This window comes from Trachypithecus francoisi, unplaced genomic scaffold (assembly GCF_009764315.1).
Source record: "Trachypithecus francoisi isolate TF-2019V2 unplaced genomic scaffold, Tfra_2.0 Lachesis_group18, whole genome shotgun sequence".
Taxonomy (NCBI): Eukaryota; Metazoa; Chordata; class Mammalia; order Primates; family Cercopithecidae; genus Trachypithecus; species Trachypithecus francoisi.
The window spans coordinates 562,165-586,904 of NW_022681463.1; the positions used below are offsets into that span (position 1 = coordinate 562,165).

The 24,740-nt window shown below is 39.5% G+C and overlaps 1 protein-coding gene across 8 annotated transcripts in view; it reads left to right on the forward strand.

Moving 5' to 3' along the window:
• The window catches only part of XPO4 (exportin 4), a 117,480-nt gene extending 94,365 nt beyond the window's left edge, over nucleotides 1-23,115 (forward strand). For 6 of the 8 annotated variants that reach the window (XM_033177014.1, XM_033177018.1, XM_033177013.1 and 3 more), the window contains 10 exons: nucleotides 3,257-3,416; nucleotides 3,933-4,102; nucleotides 4,900-5,074; nucleotides 7,471-7,764; nucleotides 8,286-8,466; nucleotides 11,649-11,767; nucleotides 13,265-13,395; nucleotides 14,267-14,384; nucleotides 14,790-14,882; nucleotides 18,344-23,115. In XM_033177014.1, coding sequence (XP_033032905.1) covers nucleotides 3,257-3,416; nucleotides 3,933-4,102; nucleotides 4,900-5,074; nucleotides 7,471-7,764; nucleotides 8,286-8,466; nucleotides 11,649-11,767; nucleotides 13,265-13,395; nucleotides 14,267-14,384; nucleotides 14,790-14,882; nucleotides 18,344-18,541 — 1,639 coding nt within the window. In that variant the 3' untranslated portion in view covers nucleotides 18,542-23,115. Of the gene's footprint in view, nucleotides 1-3,256; nucleotides 3,417-3,932; nucleotides 4,103-4,899; nucleotides 5,075-7,470; nucleotides 7,765-8,285; nucleotides 8,467-11,648; nucleotides 11,768-11,972; nucleotides 13,203-13,264; nucleotides 13,396-14,266; nucleotides 14,385-14,789; nucleotides 14,883-18,343 lie in introns of those variants that run through there. The other 2 variants (XR_004428872.1, XM_033177017.1) reach the window with 2 other exon arrangements.
• The last annotated feature ends 1,625 nt before the right edge of the window (nucleotides 23,116-24,740 follow it).

Here is a 24,740-nt window from a genome sequence, read left to right on the forward strand (position 1 = left end):
AGTGAAAGCAAGTTTATTAAGAAAGTAAAGGAATAAAAGAATGGCTACTCCACAGACAAAGCAGGAAGTTCCTGAACATAAGAAATAAGAAAATAAGAGGAGGAACGCGTCCACCATAGGCACAATTCTTGTGTGTGTGTGTGTGTGTGTAAATAATCAAAAAAGATCATGGGGCAATGTGCTTTGCTACAAGAGTTTGTGATAAAGGATTAATTTTCTTAATTACTGTATTTTGCAAGAATCAGTACTGCTGTCTTTTAAGCAATATTAGGAATGCTTTTGTTCTACAGATGTCAGAATATCTGGACACTCCCAAGTCTGGGTCTGTTTAGTAAATCTTACTAATTTGTTCCCTTCACTGTAAACATCTAGAGAATAGGGAGTGCTTGACTTTCTGGGAATGCAGCCCATCAGGTCCCAGCGTCATTTCCTAGCCCTCACTCAAGATGGAGTCCGTCTGGTTCGATGCCTCTGACAGTAAGAGAGCCCTGCTCAAGTGAGAGGAACTTAGGTGTAGCTGGTGTGTGACCCAGGAGGGCAGGGTGATGGCCTTGGTAGGGGATGAGGGTGGAGAGGCAGGGAGGATGCTGTGGGTGGGGCTGATAAAGTGGGAGGAGAAGTACTGACAAGGATTTACAGCCGAGAAGTGAAGTGATCAAATTATTTTAGAGATACTATTCCATGGGTGATCAGTTTAAAGGGTGGCAAGGCAAGTTAGGAAGCATTTTCCTTAGTAGTCTTGGAATGAAGATGGAGAAAGGTTCTTGGGTTATGAGGTACTTCTGAGGTAGAAGAAAGGCTCCTGGGCGCCTCCCCTGGACCTGCCTGACTCAGGCTGAGTGGCTCTTTCATTGATGTTTCTTCCACTTTACAAAAGAAAGGCCAAAGTTCTCACTTCTACCTCTGAACGTGTGGATTGGCAGGCATGTAAAACCCTACCAAGGAGAGGGACGGTTGCAAACAGTGTGGCACTAAGTGACTGAGTCACTAGTGAGTGGACAGTTGGCAGGTTTCAGCCCTTTGCATAAAATAACATGAAGAGGACCTAATCACATCAACTAAGAGATTATTAAAAATAATTTTTGTTGGTAGATCGCTGTGATTTTTGGCATATAACTTGGAAGAAATACAAATAATTGGGTGATTCTGCTATTTTAAAAATAGGTTCTACTTATATGAAGTTTTCTCAGTACTTATATCAAAAGGAAAAATAGGAATCAAATCATGCTGAACCCGCTCATCTGGCAATAGGTGATGTTCATTCAAAGATACATGAACTAAGTGGGGAAAGAACCCTACCAAGTTAATCACACTAAGAGATGCATACACTTTTATGTTTGTGTTTGTGTTTAATAATTTATTTAAATTTATATTGTTTTGCTCAGTTGTCTAGTTTTAAGTATCATAATGATAACTCAATCCAGAAGACATTTTTAAACACTTACGGTCTTATGGTCATTGAAAATGTTTAAAAGTTATCTTTCAATATGTAGACATTTGTATCAGAGTATGTAGTATGATGAATAAAATACTGGAACATAAAAATTATATTAGGATAATGTTCTATGGAAAATGAAATTGAAATAAAAATAAGGAAAATTTGTTTACATTTTTAATGGATTATAGTGGGTACCAGAACATTACGATAATAAAACTCCAATGCATAAATGTAAAGTGTTAATGTAACCATTTTATTTTGAATTTTGTTAGACTGGAATATATATTTAAAATGATTTAATCTTACCAGAAAATTTGACATATCTGCAACTTAAATGTATTACTGTATTGGGAGATTGTTGGGGTTTTGTTGGTTTGTTTTGTTGTTGTTCATATACACCCTAAAAAAAATGTTTAAAGTTTGAGCACTGGTGGTATAGGAAGTGTGTGTGCAGTGAAGAAGGCTGGGCATGGTGGCTCATGCCTGTAATCCCAACACTTTGGGAGGCCAAGGTGGGAAGATTGCTTGAGCTCAGGAGTTCACGACTAGCCTGAGTGACATGATGAAATCCCATCTTTAAAAAAATTTTGTAAATCGGCCTGGTGTGGTAGTGTTTGCCTGTAGTCCCAGCTACTTGAGAGACTCAGGCAGGAGGATCGCTCGAACCCAGGAAGTTAAAGCTGCAGTGAACCGTGATTGTGTCTGAGCATACTGCTGCCGGGGTGACAGAGCAACTCTGTCTCCAAAAGAAAAAAATAGAAGAGATTCTGGGCTGGAACCTTAAAACCCTCCTGATTTAAAGAAGGAGGTCAGGAGAAGAGGATGCTGCTATAGAGACTGGGAAAGAGGAGGCAGATGGCTAGATGAAGGGAGGAAGGGCAGTGACCCCAGGGAGGCTGCAGGAAGATGAGGGTGGTGACAGTGGGCCATACGGTGGGGTAAAGAACTGAAACATGTTTGTATGATTTCATGATGAGATCATTTCAGGCTTCCTGAGAGCACTAGTAAAGGAGCATAAGCCGAATTTGAGTGATTAGAATCCTTTTCTCAGCACTGATATTTTTTGGTGTGTAATGGGTTCTTTCCGTTACATCCTTTGCTTCCTTGCCTTTTGGCTAAAGTCAAGTTAAATATATATCACTTCTGATTATATGCCCTCCTCAACAAAGACATTTCTGTTTGTCTGCATGTCACGCTATGTGATTGACACCACACGACCATATGAATTATGTAGTGTAGGAAAGGACAATATGTGTACTTACACAGGTAATCTTTCTAGCGAGAGTTTTATTTAAAAATACCGTGAAGAATCAAGTTTACTAGATTAGATTTAAACAAGGCTCAATATTCAAACTTTGTAGATAACACCCAGATCTTGTACTATAACATGATCATGACATAAAACCACAAACCATGCTAACCAGGGTAGTTTTAAGTAGTGATGCTAAGTAGTACATGCTAAAAGAATTTGGCATGTACTCTGAAGATTTAATTTGATGTATTTCTCCTGAAAATCTGAAAGTTTTGAATCTGAAAATTCTGTTTAGCTAGTAATGCTGAGATTCCTGCATGTGGTCACAACTTCAGCAGAAGGACGTCTTTAGTGTTGACTCTTCCTTTCTTTATCTTGTCTCCTGCTTCGTGAAAGATCAGAAATAATATAGGACACTTGTCTAAAACTCTATTGATGAAATTTTCAAGTATAGCCTGACCTAAATTCAGATAATTGAAAGACCAAAAAGGACTTTTAAGGAAGAAAATAGTTAGACAACCACTAAATAAATCCAAGAATGAATGATTTCTGTTTTATACCTACAGGCTGTTGTCTGCCATTCTCAGAGTTTCAGAAGTTGAATCTCGAGCAATAAGAGCAGATCTCACTCATCTACTAAGTCCTCAGATGGGCAAAGATATTGTTTGGTTTTTAAAACGCTGGGCAAAGACTTATCTCCTGGTGGATGAAAAACTGTATGATCAGGTCAGAATGTAAAACTGTTAAAACTTCATTTGGATTTGTGATGATGGCAGTTATAGAAGCAGGAACATTTTTCTTGGTGGGTTTTTCATCAAAATGTAACTGTTTAAGAGCAGTTCAACATTTTCTATGTTGAAGAGAATTACATGACTGGAATGCTGTTTTAATGTGTGTTTCAGAGCACATCACTTGATTTAGTTTATTTTAACCACTATTGAAGATAAAGATTATTATTTAGGAATAGATTATGGTTTTTTGTATTTGGTGTAATATTATGTTAGTTTTTTAATACTATGGGAATAACAGAAATGGATGGGAAAATCACACTGGAAAATGTGAGTGGATTGAGGATGTCTTTTTTTTTGACCTGTGAAAATGAGTACCTGCTTGTAAAGTTGATGTGAAGTAAGCACTGCTTCAGATTAGATACTGATTTCAGTTTGATTTTTCTGTTTTTTTTTTTTTTTTCTTGAGTTGATCTTTCTTGCTTACCTTAAAAAATTTGTTTCCTCTCTTAAGATAAGTCTGCCATTCAGTACAGCGTTCGGAGCAGATACAGAGGGTTCTCAGTGGATAATTGGCTACCTCTTACAAAAAGTCATCAGTAACCTCTCGGTCTGGAGTAGTGAGCAGGACCTTGCAAATGACACTGTGCAGCTCCTTGTCACTTTGGTGGAAAGAAGAGAAAGGTTAGCTCATTGTTGGAGGCTGACTGTGTGTGTATGTGTGTCGGTGAGAAACTCTTTTTTCCTTCCTAGTGTAGTCCTTTGAACAGGCAAAGGTTACACGGTCCTAATTCTAGCTAGAGCCTACATTTTTGGAATAGTGCATTTTAAAAACTATATCACACTATTATTACAAATGCAAATAGAGCTTTCCCTTCTTATAATTGAGCATTACATTGACTCCTTCAGGATTTGGTATCAAAGCCCTGTGAGTAACACATTAGTAATTTATAGTGTTGCGGACACTTTTATGTGGAATGTGCTCTTTTAGACATCTTATCTCCATTTTAAATATTAAATACTGATATTTAAAATTTAATGTTGGAAAGTAAAATTTTTAGTGCTTTCTACAACAATTCTAGAAATGTTTTCGTTGTTCTTACTGTATAGGAATATCATTGTTATTATTACCATTGTCAACTGGCTGGTTTATTGAATTCTTAAAATTTACTATGTACTCTTCTAAGCACGTCATAGGTAGTATCTCGTTTAATCATTATATCAGTCTCAGCCCCGTGAGACGGTTACTATTCCTATTTTGCAGATTATAGAGAAGTGATGATTGATAGAGGTTAAATAAATTTCACATCGGCAAACAACTAGTGGGATTTGAATGTAAGCCTGTGTGACTTCAAAGTCTATCCTGTTTACTGTACTTTGCTTTAAAAGTAATTAAATCTAGCTATTTTTTATTTTTGTTTTCTTTGTGTGTATGTGTATATATAGTAATACATCTTATGTTTTGATATTTCTACCTGTAGGGCAAACTTAGTAATTCAGTGTGAGAACTGGTGGAACTTAGCTAAGCAGTTTGCAAGCCGAAGCCCACCTCTCAATTTCTTGTCAAGTCCTGTGCAGAGGACATTGATGAAGGCTCTAGTGTTAGGAGGTTTTGCACATATGGACACGGAAACCAAACAGCAGTATTGGACAGAGGTAACAGTGCTTTCTATTCTGATTGCGCCCTTTTGTGTAACTCTGTAGTTCCTTCATCTATGCATTGCCGTAAAAGAGTCTCTGGGGACATAAACATATCAGTCATAGCTTTTCTTTTTTTTTTATTTTTATTTTTATTTTTGAGACAGGGTCTTACTCTGTTGCCCAGGCTGGCGTGCAGTGGTGCAATCTCAGCTCATTGCAGCCTCCACCTCCTGGGTTCAAGCAGTTCTCCTGCCTCAGCCTCCCAAGTGACTGGGACTACAGACTCATGCCACCATACCCAGCTAATTTTTGTATTTTTAGTAGAAACGGGATTTTGCCATGTTGGCCAGGCTGGTCTCAAACTCCTGGCCTCAAGCAATCTGCCCGCCTTGGCCTCCCAGAGTGCTGGGATTACAGGTGTGAGCAGCCACTGTGCCTGGCCCAGTCATAGCTTTTCTGATACTTTTTTCTCCTAATGAATGGCTTGAAGCTTTTTATTTAACAAATGTTGTCTTATAATTTGTCTGTACCTGCCTGTGTGTGATGACATTGAATATTATCAAGTGTTCTGCATTTTAGGCACATTTTTCCCAACTCAATTGAGAGCATGGACTGGCTTATTAAATCGTCATTAGGGATCAGGGAAACATTCTCCTGTCTCGAATAAGATGCAGATTAACCATGATAGTCATTTCCTAGGGCTGCTGTAACAAAATACCACAATAGAAATTTGTTTTCTCCTGCTTCTGGAGGCTGGAAGTCCAAGCTATAAGGTGTCTGCGGGAGTTGTTCTTTCTGAAGGCTATATGGGAAAACCTATAGCCTCTGGTAGCTTGCTGGGAGTCTTTGGCATTCCTTGATTTGTAAATGCATCACCCTGATCCCTGCCTTCATCTTCACATGCTCTCGCTGTGTGTGTCTGCACCCACACTTCCCCTTTCTATATCAGTTAGATTGAATTAGGGCCACCCTATTCTGGTATGATCTCATCTGAACTAATTACATCTATGGCAACCCTATTTTCTTCTTCTTTTTTTCTTTGAGATGGAGTCTTGCTCTGTCACTCAGGCTGGAGTGCAGTGGTGTGATCTCGGCTTACTGCAACCTCTGCCTCCTGGATCAAGCAATTCTCCTGTCTCAGCCTCCCGAGTAGGTGGGATTATAGGTGTCCACCACCACGCCCGGCTAATTTTTGTATTTTTAGTAGAGATGCGGTTTTGCCATGTTGGCCACGCTGGTCTCCTGACCTCAGGTAATCCAACCCACCTCAACCTTCCAAAACGTTGGGATTACAGGCGTGAGCCACCACGTCCAGCCAACTCTATTATCAAATAAGTTCATGTCCTGGGGTTTGGATTTCCACATATGAGTTTTTGAAGGACACAGTTTGACCCATAACAACCATGGGCACATTATTATTATTTTTTTTTGAGACAGAGTCTCGCTCTGTGGCCCAGCCTGGAGCGCAGTGGCTGGATCTCAGCTCACTGCAAGCTCCGCCTCCCGGGTTCACACCATTCTCCTGCCTCAGCCTCCCGAGTAGCTGGGACTACAGGCACCTGCCACCTCGCCCGGCTAGTTTTTTGTATTTTCTAGTAGAGACGGGGTTTCACCGGGTTAGCCAGGATGGTCTCGATCTCCTGACCTCGTGATCCGCCCGTCTCGGCCTCCCAAAGTGCTGGGACCACAGGCTTTAATAGGCTTTAAATCAAGGACCAAGAGTTGCCAGTGTGTGTGTAGGTGGCCAGCCTGCAGTGCTTGTGTCTAGAGGGCCCTTAGGGTTTGAGAAGGGGCACAGTATTGGAATTAGGCAGTTGTTTGTGACTTCAAATCCAGGGGAAACCAGACTGACTAAATATTTTTATTTTAAACAATTGTATTATCATACTGACAGCTTTAAGTGGAATTAAGATACTGTCCTCTTGAATATGAGTACTCTTATATACAGGGCAGGACTGATGATCTGAAGTTATGTTCTGTGCCAAGAGGAATTAGGTAAGGGAAAAAGAAAAAAAAACAGGCGAGAGCTTTGTGTTGGGCTTCACTCTGTAGAGGTTGGCAGGCTGCAGCCCATAGGCCAAATGTGGCTTGCTGTCTGATTTTGTAAATAAAGTTTATCTTTGTTTTTTCCTTTTTGGCTAATTACTTGGAGGGAGATGGAGGGAAATGGCAGAATTCTTTGAGTGGCAGGGAGAAAGTTATGTCCCATGCTTTGGGTGTTCTGTCTTTACATGAGCCGGAAGTTAGGATGACCCTCAAAATGGGATATGTAAAGTCTGGTTTAGATATTCTTTATGTGCTTGTCCTGCCTCCAACAATTAGAAATGTTTTGGAAAGTGAATATTTATCCAAGCAGAGGAAATAAAGCATGTGAACTGAGCTTTAAGAAAATTCCTGGTTTATTTTTACAGGTTCTTCAGCCACTTCAGCAGCGATTCTTAAGAGTAATAAACCAAGAAAACTTCCAGCAGATGTGTCAGCAAGAGGAAGTCAAGCAGGAAATCACTGCCACACTGGAGGCCCTGTGTGGCATTGCTGAGGCTACCCAGATTGACAACGTAGCAATCCTGTTTAATTTTTTAATGGACTTCCTTACCAATTGCATTGGGTTGATGGAAGTTTACAAGAATACCCCAGAGACTGTCAATCTTATTATAGAAGTTTTTGTTGAAGTTGCACATAAACAGATATGCTATCTTGGAGAGGTAAGCACTTTCTAATTTTATCCCTTCAGGATTAAAACTTTTAAAGCTGTAATAAAATAATAGATCTTTACTTCAAATTTGATTAGTATTATCTTAAATAATATTTTTATTCCTCCAAAAGATTTTCAAAAAGATTTTTAAAAAGAACTTCTAATTCTGAGAAAGTCATGTTGATTGAATATAATTTTTTTTTTTTTTTATATCTTGTAAAAAGAAACAGGATATATGTGCAGAATGTTCAGATTTGTTACATAGGTATATGTGTGCCACGGTGGTTTGCTGCACCTGAATATAAATTTTTGTCCTAAAATTTTGTTAGAAAAGGGGTAAAATTTTAAAAATAATATATTAATATATGCTTTTTAGAAATAATTATTGTTTTAATGTAGTTTAAAGCAAGCATTATTGCTACTCTTGGAATTCAGTTAATTTATATACTTTTAAATTTCTTTAATACCAGTGTTTGTTTCTCAAATAGATTCTACCAAGTAGCATAATTTGTGCATTTTTTTTTTTTGCAGTCCAAAGCTATGAACTTATACGAAGCCTGCCTTACTTTGTTGCAAGTATATTCCAAGAATAATTTAGGACGGCAAAGAATAGATGTTACAGCGGAAGAAGAGCAATACCAAGACCTGCTTCTCATTATGGAGCTTCTTACTAACCTGCTGTCTAAAGAATTCATAGATTTCAGTGATACAGGTAAAATGTAACGTGATGGTTTTTAAACTTTGTTGTTACCCTCCTTTTTATTAAAGCAAAGGATTGTTTTCTATAAGAGACATCTTATGAGGACGTTCGATTTGTGGAATAAAAGAAAGGAGATCTCTGTGGTTGAAGCGAGGGTGGGGACCAGCAGCCCTCTTGCTTGGCTTTCCTCTTGTGAGAATAATGGAAACAGTATCTCTCATTCATTCACATCTTACTAAATGCCAAGCACTGTTCTTACCTTTCACAGTGGTGTGGAGTGAGTCCCGTGTTATTCTCACTTTATAGATGAGGAAACAGAGGCATAGAGAGCTTAAGTCACTTGGCCACAGATACTTAACCAGGACTGGGATTCAAATCCCAGCCTATGACTCCAGAGGCCAGTCTCTTCCCATGTCCCCCAAGGTGGCCACCCCAGCAAACCCTAGCAGTTTCCGGAGTGCAGCTTGGAAAGCCCTGTTGGGATGGGAAGCACTGCTCTGTGGAGTTCACAGCCCACACTTTGAAGACCTAGCCTAGTGTCTCACCTACAGGATGATGGGGGAGTGGATTCGTCTGCCTGTGCCTTTACTAGCTGGTCAAATGGGTATCATAATAAATACCTTTCAGCGTGTTTGAAGGATCAGCTGTCAAGTGTCTTTGGTGCCTAGCATTGTGTGTCACAATCAATAGGTGAAAGATAGTTGCTGTTACAGGCAAGACCCGGATCAGTAATTTAAGCCTCATATATTTGTGTAGTTTTCAGTGCTGTAGAGTTCACTCCCCTCCTATCCCACTGCACACCTTGCCTTCAAACAAAATGGATCCTGTTTCATAAGAGAAAAATGAGTCATATCTAGTCTCTCCTGTTATATGTTGTGCAGACATATAGGGTGGTGGATATTTTTGGCTCCTTCCTTGTTGTAAGATTCTAAGTTGGGTGCTATAATACCCACTTTTTTATTCCAATCCTTGAGATTGTTCTGTTTCCTTATTTTTTTCATATTCCTTATTCACTGGCCTATGGTTGTTTTTTTTTTTTTTTCCTTTTTCTTTTTTTTTATTCTTGGGCCATGGTTTTTCTAGTATCTGCCCTGAGCTAGGTACCATCAACTTCACAGTGTAGAAGGTTTACTGTTTATTTTATTTTATTTTTTTGCAGTTAACTAGGGGTACCAAGATGAGATAGTCTGAAAAGCACTGTACAAATTCACTTTTCCTCAGTGAATTCTTTGTGGTCTGTTTTTAGGCCCAGCCTCTCACCCAAGTTTTCTAACTTTCTTCAGGTCATTTCTGCCCAATCCAGGAGTTCTTAACTTTTTCTTTTTTTCCTTGTTGTTGTTTGAGAGGCAGGATCTCCCTCTGTCATCCAGGCTAGAGTGTAGTGGCGTGATCATAGCTCTTTGCAGCCTCAACCTCAGGCTCAAATGATTCTCCCACCTCAGCCTCGCAAAGTGCTGGGATTACAGGTGTGAGCCACTGTGCCCAGCATTCTTAACCTCTTACTAATACAGTATTAGTTGGTTCATGGACTCTTGGAAACCTATAAATTTTCCAGGTGTGTCAGGACCCCAGGCTAAGAACCTTGTACCCAGAGAAATCTGTAACTAAATGTTAAGACTCAGAGATAAAACATGTATATGTTTAGATGATTTACTGTCATGATTACCCTGTGTATCATAAATCAGCTAATTGTTTCAAATTTTTCATTTCTAGACATAGTATAATCATTTTCTTGGATTCTTATTCTATGCCCCCACTCAGGCCCCTTCTCAGACCTGCTAACTCTAGAAATCTATATTTTGACTACATTTCCTAGTTGTTTCTGACATACTACCAGATTTGTCTTATTTTCAGATTCCAGGGGAGAAGTTCAGCATTAGGCTTAACAAGTGGATTTTAAGTAGACACATACCCCTCATTTGATCTTTTGTTGTTGTTATAAGAAATATGCCCTTAATAGAAAAAAACTGTCAATATAGAGACAGAAAAATCATGCTTACTTTTGGACACCATCCAGAGTCAACTGTACATTCCATTTTAGGAATTTCTTTTTTGGTTATTTTTATTCCGTTTTCTTTGTGATCATGCTCTAAAGACAAGCTTGCTTTTGTTTTGCTTTTACTCCTGGCAAGCTGTGAACTAAATTCAATTTTATATTCTGTCATTTTGTTTAATGTAGTGTTAACCTTTCCCTTGTCATTAGAATCTGTGATGATATTTTTAATGGTTATGTGGCATTCCACATTTTGGAATTTAACCTGTTTCCTAATATTGGACATCTGGAATATTTACCTTTTTGCACTTATAAATGGTGATGCACTGATCATTTCTGTGGACAAGGCTGTCTGCATTTCTGATTATATCCTTAATAGATAGAATGCTCAAAATGGTCTTAATATATTGCTTTTGAGGTTAACCACATTTTATCCTTACCAGCAATGAAATGTTATCATTTTTACAAATTATTTTTAATGTAATGAATCAGAAGTAGTATCTTTTTAACATTTGTATTGCTTGATTAATAGTTGGAATGGACTGTTTTCCTTTAGAGTCAAGACTTTGATAAATGTTTGTTTAGAGATGTTAGTTTATCTGTTTAGGTCTTAGTATTCTCATTAATTTAGATATAAGTCATATGTAGTAAGAATGATAACCTTTGTCATATTGGTTGTCCTTTTTAAAATTACTTTCTTTTTTATGTAACATTTTAATTTCTGTATTTCCTGCATTCCTTTTAAGCTTAGAAATAATAATATTTTTAAGAAATATTTTTATAGAAATAATAATATACACACTTGAAATCAAATGGATATTTCTATAGAAATTGTTTCATATTATGGCTACTATGCCAGTAGATTTTATATTTCAAAACATTGATTAAGCATTAGTTTTATTTCTAGACTGTCCCTTGCTCTTAACCTCCCCAGTACTTCCGTATCAAGTACTCATATCCCCTAATAAAACTCAAAAGGATGACACGGGACTGGGGTCTCAGATCCTTTTTTTCACCCCTGGGTGTGCTGTCCCCTCCATCTCCTCGCCAGAGACTGGGCAGGACGAGATCAGATTCTCTATTATTCACTCATTGATTTATTTAGCCTCTAGAGGTGAGTTTATTTTCATAAAGGTAGAGTACACACTTGGAAGATTTATCGATGTTACCACCATAAGCCTGCATCCTTTTATTTTCATAGATGAAGTGTTCAGAGGACATGAGCCAGGTCAAGCAGCAAACAGATCTGTGTCAGCAGCAGATGTTGTGTTGTATGGAGTAAACCTCATTCTGCCTTTGATGTCACAGGATCTCTTGAAGGTAATTAATGAAATTGAATGTCAACATACAACTATATGTAATTGAAGTTCAAAGATACTTTAGACAAGAATATGTCTGTGATTTAATTAAGTAGTTGTATCTGTTAAATGCACAGGAAGATGCAGTTTTTGCATTTTCATTAATGGTTACTTGTGCGTGCTTCTCAGTAACGTGGGCCCTTACTCAGTCTCTGTTTCTGCCCCAGAGTCCTGCAGGCACCCACACATTAGTGACTCGTTTTGTCAGGGAGTGCCACAGAAAGAAGCCTGTCCTTTTAGAAACGACATTCTGTTAGCAGTTTTGATTACCTCATAATTTGTCACTAAGGGAATAAAGTAAGTTAAAAGTTTCAGTGTTTTCCTCTGATACTTTCTGAACATCATTGTCAGGTTAAAGGATTGAGCAAAGGAAGGCATTTTCCAAGGGGCACCGTGTAAAAATGGGATGGTAAGCATCCAAGACTGATGCTGTTTTAAAGTTTTTGCACATTCTGACTACGTTATGCCTTGGTTTTGCCAGTTAATATTGAGGGTGTGGTGGCGGTGAGGCAACATTTTTCTACCATCTTTAAGTACCCTAGAGGGAGGTCTCTTGTCATGAGTTCTCATAGCAGGATAAGGGTGGGGATGAGGACATGGGTGGAAAGGAAAGGAGGACTTTGTGTATGTGCCTGTGTGCGTGCACACACACACGGGATAAAGACAAGGAAGGAGAGTAGGAGGAAGTAAGAGAGTAGAGGCTGAGAAGTGTCCAGAAGGTGAGTACGTACGAGAAGAGTGGGTCCTGTCAGATTGCCAGCACAGCAGGGTCGAACCGTGTGCTTCCCTCCTTGAGAACATCTCTAACTATTGGAAACAATGCTGATGATCCATGGTATTCATGCAGCAGCCAGCCAGCAGGATGAGGAGGTTGAGTCAACTCTTCATATTTATTTGCATGTAGGGCTTGTTTAAACAAGCCAGTAAACATTTAAGTGTGTATTTTTCTTAAGTGTGGTTGAACCATATTACCTACTTTTACCTCAGTTCTCTAGGATAGTACAACTGGAAGAATGTTTTTGGAAGCATAAAGACCGAATACTCTGCTCTCTGCATAGTCTTTACAATTTATATTAACGTTGAATTTTTTCAACATGCTTGAATGGAAATACATTTAAAAAAAGGTTTTACTCCCAGGTTGTTTAATAATTTTAAATCTGGCTGCCTTGTTTACTTTTTCAGGGTAAACATAGAATATCTGAAATTGACCTTAGCTTTTATTAACTATCTAGAAGATCATTGTTTAGACTGTCTGTTACTTTGTTTCATAGTAGTTACTAAAATATGCCCTTTATTTGTACCTGTTTTTACATTTAGTTTGGTCTTCGTGTTTTCTATATCTTCTACATGTTTTAAAGAAATCATTATATTTAGAAGCTTGTCAGTTACTTTATTGCATTGATGAAAATAAAAATTGGATACTAATGAGCATCCAAATAATTTAATATTTCTTTTTCAGTTTCCAACCCTTTGTAATCAATACTACAAACTAATCACATTTATCTGTGAGATTTTTCCTGAAAAAATACCACAGCTTCCTGAGGATCTGTTTAAAAGTCTGATGTACTCCCTAGAATTAGGAATGACATCATATCCTTTAAATGAACATCATTGTTACTTGTCATTTGGGGAAAAAGATCTTCCTTTAAAGAAAAGTGTTTTAAGTTTACATTTTTCGTTTTTCTTTTGTAGTTCAATTTTATTTCTTAAAAAAACCTGGGCCAGGCGCGGTGGCTCACACCTGTAATTCCAGCACTTTGGGAGGCCAAGGCGGGTGGATCACCTGAGGTCAGGAGTTCGAGACCAGCCTGGCCAACATAGTGAAACCCCATCTCTACAAAAATACAAAAAATTAGCTAGGCGTGGTGGTGTGTGCCTGTAGTCCCAGCCACTTGGGAGGCTGAGGCAGGAGAATCGCTTGAACCCGGGAGGCGGAGGTTGCAGTGAGCTGAGATTGCGCGATTGCCCTCCAGCCTGGGCAACAAGAGCGAAACTCTGTCTCAAAACAAAACAAAACAAAACAAAAACCTGTCACTTCTGTAACTGCTCTGTTTCTTTCGTGAGTTTGCCTCGTCCTGTCCTTTCACAGATCTCTGAGGCATTCGGTCCCTGGTTCCAGAGTTACCCCTTCATCAGGGTCCCATTAGCAATGTTGAGCTGGGTCTCTGGTCGTAGCTGTGACTGTAGAGAATAATATGACTTTTTAGTAAGTTGTATGTATCATAAACAGAAACAAGCTGTACATCACCAGGCTCCACCCCAGAACCCTTACAGGCGATCTGAAGAACACTGGAAATCTTCTTTCCTTATATAACTCCGTGAAGAGATTGCCCAGGATTCTGCTTGTGTGTCTGTATTCATTTCTAGAAACACTCATCCATTTAACACTAGCTATAATTTTTTTTATCTTTTATAAATCGAATATATCCAATCGAGTTTGTTCTTTGACCTTCATGATCAGAATGAGTTCGGAGGTTTGCCAGCTCTGCCTGGAGGCCCTGACACCGTTAGCTGAACAGTGTGCAAAAGCACAAGAAACAGACTCACCACTTTTTCTAGCAACACGGCACTTTCTGAAGGTAAGATGTCTGTGGTAGGTCAGAAAATCATCCACTTTCAAAAGTGTGGTCGGTACACAGAATTCTGCATTCAAATGAGGAGACGCTTCCATTCTTTCGGGGGCGAGGAAACTGTGATCTTATTTCCTGGAGATCAACTCTTCATGGACACATTCTCATCCACTGTTTTTTGTGTTCTTGAAGATTGATGTGGTAAATATTGAGGGAATTTGATATCGTTGATTATTCAGATACCACAGCAAGTTGCAATGTCTTTTTTTTTTTTTAAACATTAAGGAAAATTTCAGATTGATTTAATAAATAGAATAACAACCAACCCTCTCTTTTTCTTTTTTGGACTGGGGAGGGACTGGAGGATATATGATCATCCTATATTTTTATTTATAAGTCTTAATGTAATTTCAGCTGGTTTTTGATATGCTGGTTTTGCAAAAGCACAACACAGAGATGACCACTGCGGCTGGCGAAGCTTTCTACACGTTGGTGTGTTTGCACCAGGTACTGGACATGCCTCTTTTCAGGGGACTCTTCTCATTCTGTTTTGCAAAGAAATTGTTGAGATAGATGGTGGGTCATTAATCCCCCCTTTCTTATGGGATCTGTGACTCAGTGCCTCAGTTCTGTTTCAGTGAGGCAATATTTCTTAGCTTCTTTATTAGCTTTCACATGTCAGTTTGTGTTTATCTGACAGCTGTTTGACAGTTCAAAGCATTTATTTTTTGTCCTCCACCATTATGAACCATCTTTTGTAATGGTCACTGCCCCAAAGCCTGTGCTAGGAATGACGAATACATAATGGGTGTGTGAAGAATTCATGGTTTTGTAAGAGAAACAAGATGGCAGACAAGGAAGAGTCTGCCTTCAGACAGTATGGAAGACAGTATTTTATTGCATATTATAGAAAACAGTATATTATTTCATTTAGTTGATCTTTTAAAGACTCTGAAGCATCACTGATAATGGGGTTAATAGAAGAGTTAGGCTAGCTTCCCTGTCTCCCTGCTTTTGATGGAATAGGTGCCTGTGAAATTTATGAAAAGGACCATATTGAATATTTTGCTGCCTCAGATCCCATTTTCCTCTCCCATGCATATACACACACATATATATACACACATATATGTATATATACACCTCCCAGCATGGCCAAGAAGCTATGGCATTTTATTTCCATCTTTAAAAAGGGTTTAGAGCAGGTCTTCCATACTATTTTAAAGACCTCCTTTCTCTGGATTTCCTGTAACATCTGTGCCCCAAGCTGAGTGCTCTGGGGCTCTATTTCCTGCCCTCTGCGGTAGGCTGCCACTTCCTGCAGGTGGTACCCCTCTCAACTCTGTGCCCTTTCTCTGTCATTTCATATACTTGTTGCTTACTAGCAAGGTAGTCTTCTTGTCTGCATATATTTAAACCATTACATTCTGATCCTCTCTCCCTCCTTCTTTTCTTTGTTTCTTTTTTCTTTCTCTCTCTCTTTTTTTCTTTTATCTCTTTCTTTTCTTTCTTTCTTCCTCCCTCCCTTCCTCCCTTCCCCTTCTCCCTCCCTCCTTCCTTTCCTGCTGCCCGCCCCAGAGGCTCTGCTATCTCGCTTTTTTTTTTTTTTTTTTTTTGAGACACTTTATTACCCAGGCTGGAGTGCACTGGTGCAATTACTGCTCACTCCAGCCTCGGCCTCCTGGCCTCAAGCGATCCTCCTGCCTCAGCTCCCCAAGTAGCGGGGACTACAGGTGTGCACCACCACACCTGGCTAATTTTTTGTAGAGACGGAGTTTCACCATGTTGCCCAGGCTTGTATAGAACTCCTGAACTTAAGAAATAATCCACCCGCCTCGGCCTCCCAAAGTGCCTAGGATTACAGGTGTGAGCCCCACGCCTTGCCACCTCTACCATTTCTTATGAGTAGGGAAATGATAGGAGATTATACTCGGTCCCTGTGAACAGGACTGTCCCTTGGATAGGGTAGTCAGGGGTGCCGCTCTGGCTCCATGGTTGGGGATTGGGATGCTGCACCTTACCCTCCTTTTCCAAATGTAATTAACGTTTGGTTTCACCATTTTGGTCTATCATGATAGCCCAAGAAGCCAGTGAAAAATTACAGCATGCCAGGCGCAGTGGCTCATGCCTGTAATTTTTGCACTTTGGGAGACCAAGGTGTGTGGATCGATTGAGGCTGGGAGCTTGAGACCAGCCTGCTTAACATTGCAGAACCCCGTCTCTACTAAAAACACAAAAATGAGCCAGGCTGGTGGTGTATGCCTGTAGTCCCAGACTCTTGGGAGGCTGAGGTGGGAGGGTCACTTGAACCCAGGAAGCAGAGGTTGCAGTGAGACAGGATCCCACTCTGTTGCCCAGGCTGTAGTGCAGTGGAGCAGTCATGGCTCACTGCAGCCTCAACCTCCTGGGCTCAAGCGATCCTCCCACTTCAGCCTCCCAGGTAGCTGGGACTACAGCTGTGCACCACCACAACTGCCTAAGTTTTAAATTTTTTGTAGAGGTGGGATCTCACTGTGTTGCCCAGGCTGGTCTCAAATTCCTGGGCTCAAACAGTCCTCCCTCCTCAGCCTCCCAAAGTGCTAGCATTAAAGGCCCGAGCCACTATGTCTGACCAGGCCAGCTTTTTTTTTTTTTTTAGACAGAGTCTTACTTTGTCGCCCAGGCTGGAGTGCAGTGGTGCGATGTCCGCTCATTGCGAGCTCCGCCTCCCGGGTTCACGCCATTCTCCTGCCTCAGCCTCCCGAGTAGCTGGGACTACAGGCGCCGCCACTACGCCTGGCTAATTTTTTTTGTATTTTTAGTAGAGACGGGGTTTCACCGTGTTAGCCAGGATGGTCTCTATATCCTGACCTCGTGATCTGCCCGCCTCGGACCCCCAAAGTGCTGGGATTACAGGCTTGAGCCACCGCGCCCGGCCTCCAGGCCAGCTTTTTTTGAGAGCTTACCTCTGTCCTGGTTGAATTTCCCTTAAGCCTAAACCTTCTTCCACTTTACTTTTTAAGCCTTTACAATAGAGTATTAAAAATAGAAAATTGGCCGGGCGCGGTGGCTCAAGCCTGTAATCCCAGCACTTTGGGAGGCCGAGACGGGCGGATCACGAGGTCAGGAGATCGAGACCATCCTGGCTAACACGGTGAAACCCCGTCTCTACTAAAAACTACAAAAAAACTAGCCGGGCGAGGTGGCGGCGCCTGTAGTCCCAGCTACTCGGGAGGCTGAGGCAGGAGAATGGCGTGAACCCGGGAGGCGGAGCTTGCAGTGAGCCGAGATCCGGCCACTGCACTCCAGCCCGGGCGGCAGAGCCAGACTCCGTCTCAAAAAAAAAAAAAAAAAAAAGAAGAAGAAAATTTCCCATATTCCTGTATTTACTAAAGTCCTTTTCCTGCCCTTTCTCTAAGAGCTGCTGGGCACAATGCCGGTTTGGAGCTTTCAGAGTGCCCTGCTCCACTTGGAGAAGGCGCTGGAATATATTTCTCCGCCCCCTCCTCCCAAAAGGCTCCTGCCTGTCCTGTCTTTGTGCACACCGCTGTCCTCAGAACTGGGTGTACAATATATCTCTATTAATCTCTGGGGAACTATTGCAGACTTAGATTATATGTAAAATGCAAAATAAATAGGAATAACGTGCTTTGAAGAGGTAGCACAACAAAGTTATTTATCACATGGGTCTTGGGGCTACATTGCCTGGACTCTTGCTTGATCTGGGCCATATCACTTCACCTCACGGAGTGTGGAAACTTTCACCTCAGGAATAGGAACAGAAACAGTACCGGTCTCAAAGCATTGTTGTAAATGATAGATGAATTAATTCATGTAAAAGGTTTTCAAACAGTAGTACTTAAATGCTGAATTACTCTACTCTTAAAATGTGCCCCTGCCTTTTGGAACCCCACAGTCCAGTAACTGATATGATCTACTTGTATGATATTCTAAGGAGGATACTTGTGTTTCCTTTATCTCTTCAATAGGCTGAATATTCTGAACTGGTCGAAACATTACTGTCAAGTCAGCAAGACCCAGTTATTTACCAGAGATTAGCAGATGCCTTCAATAAGCTCACTGCAAGCAGCACTCCTCCCACGCTGGACCGGAAGCAGAAGATGGCCTTCTTAAAGAGTTTAGAAGAATTTATGGCAAATGTCGGTGGTCTCCTTTGTGTAAAATAAACAACATAACTTCATGCTTTAGATCCTTTCTGCAAAGTGCACTGAATTGCTGAAAGTTGACTTGAGTCTTGTCCTATTCCTCAGTTCATTTGGCCATTTTGGATTTTGGAGAGCCTGAAACTTTGATATGTATGTAATACAGTGAAACAGGAGAGGTCAACTTGGCATCAGCTTCTGCTGTTAAGTGTTAGCCACAATCTGTCATACATCTGTCTTTTAGATTTTGAATGATGATTTAAAATTTTCAAAATGAAATTCCATATATGTGCAAACAGATATGGGCACCACGAAATACATATGCAGTGCCTTTTTTCCTTTTAACATAGGTGGCTAGCCAAAGTTTAGAATTTTTGTCATTAAATATGAAATGGATATATGCTAGGTAGTGTTTCTCAAAATCTCCATAGATCACCTGCATCACTTGAGGAGCTGGTGAAAAGGTAGATTCTTAGGCCCAGCGCCATCTGTAGACCTTCAGAGTCTTAATGTCTGGTTGTTGGGCCCAGGAGTCTTCATGTTAATAAGCTTCTCCTTTCCGTCACCCCAAAAGTTTTGAATCAATGAAAGAGACATTGAAAACTCTTCAGAGGTTTAACGCTTTCTAGCTTTTCCTCCTTCGATGATTGGGTTTATAATTCAGCAGGAAGGGGAGACATCACCAGGGGTTTGTTGGCTCTTTCTTAGCTTGCTTTCTTGCTTGCTTGCTTTTCTTGCTTTCTGTCTCTCTTTCTTTCTTTTCTCTCTGTCTCTCTTCCATCAATCCAGTGTTGCAGGTTTTGTGTGATACAAGTCACTAATCATACTCTGATGCCTGAACTTGAGGAGGAAAATACGTGTATAGTTTTGTTCTATAAAAATAACCTTAGGAACTGTAGCCATTTCATTGCCTTAATTTTAAGAGGAAAGTACAAAAACAGCTGATTTGTTTTAGTAAGAAACCACGTCTTGATGATTCAGAGTTGGTTTAGGGTGTTAGCTGCTATGAACCTGTTGCCCCTTTCGATCGTGTATTTATGTAGGTTTATCAGTGAAATGAAAGGCTTGTTCCCGTCTAGTCTAACTTTCTGAGTGTGTTTCTCTCCAGCCACATAGCCCATATCTATTCTAAATGGCTTGCTTAAGCAATAATTATTTTAAAGGATGTGAATTACTGATTCACACAGACTATTGCACGTTGGGGCATTAGGGGCAATAATTCTTCTCCAGTCACGGGAGCCAGTGAATTTAATTTCAGAGGTTAAAAATTCACTTTAGATCTTCTAGTTTGATCTTTTAATCAGGATTTTTATACAGCTGCCATGCTCCCCTAATTCAGTGTGCCAGCTTACATTGTGGAAATAAAAGCTAATTTATACACAGCAGGCATATGAAACTCCACTCATTGCAATACTTTCACAACACAGTGACAGGTAGAGGACTGTGGCACAGGTGCACGCATGAAACTCTGCTTCCACCGTGTTCCTGATACCTATCTGCTACACCACTCTGCAAACAGTTTTTCTCCCTGATTGCATATAGCATATATGTCATTACATGTGATACTGTGCAAAGCTTTGTATAATGCTGTGTTATTAACAGTTAACAAAACTGGAGCATCTAAATTACATCCAACCTCTGCATGTGATGTTAGGTAGATGTGAATGCAGGGCCTTGGGCCATAACTTACATTTCTCTCAATTTGATCACCATTGAGTCACAATTAAGGGGAAGCAAAAACATCTTGAAAAGACTGCTAGGAAGGAAACTAATACCAGTCATCCTGAAGTACACGTTTCTGTATTTTAAAAAATACTTTGATGCATTTATTTTTTGGTGTTTTTTTTTCCCTTAAAAAACCTGAAGTGACATGCAGCAGTAACTGTTTGTTCTGCATTGTTCTTGGTGGTGTGTGTCCCAGCGCTCTCCGGCTTTCTCAGCTGCTGTGAATCATGTGTATCTGTGTGTGCTAAGTACAGTCTCTTTACCAAAGGGCACTGAAACACACCATTGACTGGACAGGTCCACGCGCCATGACAAAACTATAATCAAGGTATTAAAAATAAAGATGAGTGGGAAAGGAATGCCTTGGTAAGGAAAAAGGCATCTATATTTAACAACTTTTATCCAGATGGCAACATATTTGCAGAATTTGCCCAGATCCTATTACAATACTGAAAATAGAAAATCTCACCTCCATATTCCTGAGGTCTAATTTCATTAGACTAGTTTTACTTTAAAAAGACCTTCCTCAGATTGGACCAAATAATACTTAACGAGATCACCAGAATGTTGAATGTTGGCACACTGGGGTGAGGAGAAGCCACTACCATTTTTTAGGTGATGGGGATGCCACTGAGTTGCAACGGCTAGACCTTTTCCGGGTGGTTGTGTGCGTCTTTGCCTGATTGGATGCTTGTTCACTTTGTGTTTTATTTTGTCCAGTTTTGTCTTGAGCGTGTTTATTAACTTCTCCTGTCTTGTTTTGTTTTAATGCTCTTGGCCCAGTGGGTCTCAAGAACACTGGCTTAAATCTAGTCAGTTGATTTTTTTTCTGTTAAAACTGACTGTTGTTAAAACATTTTTTAAAACAAAAACATTATTTGTACCCTCTTTTATATATGTCAAAGGGATACTGTCAAGTATTTCATTTTTAGATTTTTGTTTTATAAAATTTCTGTTGTTCGTATAGTATCCTTTAACCTCTAGTTTTCCATACATTCTTTGTTTCTCTTTTTCCTTGACCCATTTATTTCCCAAGGCACAATCACGAAAGACTTTGTACTTTCACAGTCTGTTACTGTAGTAGCACCGGTAACTGTGTTCTTGTTTTGTTAAAAGGATTGATTTGCTTTTATGGTCCTTATGCTGGATGGGTGGCTGCCTCAGTAGCAACACTACCTGACAGTATTCGACAGTGTCCTTTCCAACACCGTTATTCGGGTCTTATAGGCTGGCCATCTCTGTTAGAAGACAGTCGCATGTTAACATCACTGCATTGAGTTTTTGTCTGGTGTAAAGTGTGACATTTAATGTAAACAAACCGCAGGTTTTTTTCGAACTAATTTTAAGAATTTAGTCTTATTTCATTGTAAACTGTGTATCTAATTATTTACATTACTCTATTCAGATGAGATGGTTACTACTACTTGTCCATTAATTTCATTTGAAAAGCAACTCTCTATACAATTTCCCCCATCAGCATTATTTAACACTCCCCTTAACTGTCTTTGAACTTTCTCTTTTACCAAAAATGTCAAGTCTTTATAGTTATAATATCACCATGTTTCCCATTTCTGTTAATACTTCTATGAACCCCTCGAGTATTGAAGGGAACTAGCTGTCAGTTTCAAGGATTACAAGTTTGAGTCTCCTAATATACAACATCATTCTGAACCCTGAAATAATATTTTTCTCTGTTATAATTTTTATCTGTGTGCCACCTCTGTTGTTAGAGGTGGTTGTCAGTAGACCTTACTGAGTGAGTTGTCTTTAATGAGGAGTTATTATTGGTTCCTGAATAAAACATTAACCTTTTAAGTCAGAAGGAACCTCAGGACTTCTTAAGGTTTGTTTGTATTTTTTCAGACCAGAGAATAAGGAACTGATTTGGCTATGAGGTTTAACATTATAATTTTCTGTAAGCTTTCCCACAAAACAGCATTGTTGATTTGAAGATATTATAATGTGTTAAACTGTTTTTTAAATGTAAGTGGTTATTCTCCGACTTGGTAACTATGTTCTGAAAACACTGCATTTAAGAATTTTTAAAAATTCGTTTTCTAAAATTAAAATGTCCAAATTAGGCATATTGCTGAGCTCAGATTGATGTGAAGTGCCGTGGTTCCGGCTGCATTTTAAGCATATTTTCATTTAGATATAAAATATGTGAAGTATGCTTGGTTGATTATAGTGGGAACCCATGACATAGTTCACCAAAGAATATGTTTGGTTCAGTAAAAATAGAAGTTTCATACTGGGCATTCATTCTGTTTTAAGAGAGTGAATGAAGAATCGGTTTCCTGCTGTAGCGCTCTATGGGGAAGTCTTAGTAAAGACTGGAATGCTGAAGTCGGCTGTGGCAGTTCCCTCCTAAGAGTTGGGCGGTGTGGCTCGCCCATGACCCGCGTGAAGCTCACGTCTTTACCCTCCTCTCCCACTGTGGTTTGATATTTCCCTGTTCCCAGGCCCTCCCAGCAATTGGAGAGGTGTTTTTTTTTTTTTTAATTTTGGTTTTGGTTTGTTTTTTTCCCCCCAGTCTGCATTCTTAGGCCTCTTAGCTATTAGGAACTGTCAGATACATACAAGTAGCTAATTTTCCTAGCCTGAAATTACATACTGCATCTGCACTATGTACCTACTGGGGATCTGACCTCAAGTGTTTTCTGAGCCCAGGCTTCCTGGTGTGGTGTCTTTTACCACATAAAATTATTACAGATTGCAAATGTTGGTATTGTGATTTGATTCTCTGTACAAAGAAAGAAGCTCTATGCAGTGAGTTTGTGGTTTAATGGTCACAAAAATGTTAGCACTGCTACCACTCGGCACGTGTAAAATTTTTTAAATTTATAAATATTAAAATTTTAAACTTACACTAAGACTTTTCAGTTTTTTTTAAAGACCCAGGGATGAGTGTACTGTTTAAATATTTACCTCTATTAACATAACTAAGGAAGGTATAAAGTTGCATTTAGGTTTTCAGAAGATGCTGCAATATGGTTTTAGGAAATAAATTAAGGCTACGTATTGAGCCAGTTATAGGCCGAATATCAGGTTGATAAAATTTTATTTGTATTTTTGAAATTCATAAATGGGAGTTAAAATGTGTCTTGTCACTAAATATTTTTATTACATTTTTGTTTTGACCATGTGTGATTTGTTCGTGGGTATTTAGCTAGACTCTTTTATGAAACTCATTGAAATGGTGCTAGTTTCTTTACCATTATAGGAATATTGACACTGGGGACATTGCACAGTCCTAAAATAATTTTAAACTTAAAAAAATGAAGACATCTGTACAGATAAAAATCAAGATTTGCATTACCTTCTGGGAGAACCCCTGGTACTCATAGCATATCCAGTATTAGAAATATAACAATTCTGTCTATATTTTATAATATTGATCTCAGCCCACAGCCTTAAAAACAATTTCACAGTTAAGTGATTATCTTTGGTGCATATTTAGTAAATACTTTTAGCAGTTTGAGTCATTCTTTTTGGCCTTTCAGGGAAAGTGGTGAATTACCATCGTATTGTGTGCTAGACAGATCCACCCTTTGCCTAGTGTTAAATCTTGTAAACATATGAAGTGAAAAGTTAATTTTTAAAGAAAATGCATTTTTAAAATGTTCATTTTTAACCTGAATATGCTTTGAATATTCTTTGATTTGTAATGCTGTTATTTAGGTTATATTGAGATTTATTCCCCTCCAAAGGTGGATAAAGAAAAGTTGTTTAAGAAAACCAATTAGAGTGTATTTTTGTTTCCTTTCTTTCATTACCAAGTGTGGGGCCATACACACAAGCTAATCATCAGTCATTTGAGAGCCACAGATGATTTCAAAGGTCCCAAATACATAAAAATCTCTAACTCCTTTTTAAAAAGACATCTTTAATGGGGCTCTCCAAAAATACAGTTTGGTTGCTTATGAGTGACGCCTTTGACTGGCTGATTAGATTATAAGACAGTTTTGATTGTTTTTTGAGACGGAGTTTTGCTCTGTCGCCCAGGCTGGAGTGCGGTGGCGCGATCTCGGCTCACTACAAGCTCCTCCTCCCGGGTTCACACCATTCTCCTGCCCCAGCCTCCCGAGTAGCTGGGACTACAGGCGCCACCAACACACCTGGCTAATTTTTTATATTTTTAGTAGAGACGGTTTCACCGTGTTCCCCAGGATGGTCTCGATCTCCTGACCTCGTGATCTGCCTGCTTCGGCCCCCCAAAGTGCTGGGATTATAGGCGTGAGCCACTGCGCCCGGCCTTCTTTGTTTTTTTAAACACAGGATCTCAGATCGGGTCTTGTGCATTCTATGTAATCTCAAATGGCAATTCAGTTTGACTTCTTTTAAAACTAAGTGGAAATGGTATATTTGGTGAAATAAATGAAATAATCTTTTGCTGGGAAATTCCACACAGCACCCCCGGCAGCATCCTGTCTCAGTTCTGGTGTATAATTCAACCTCCTACTGAGTGTCCCTGTAAATTATTTTTAATATATAGCGT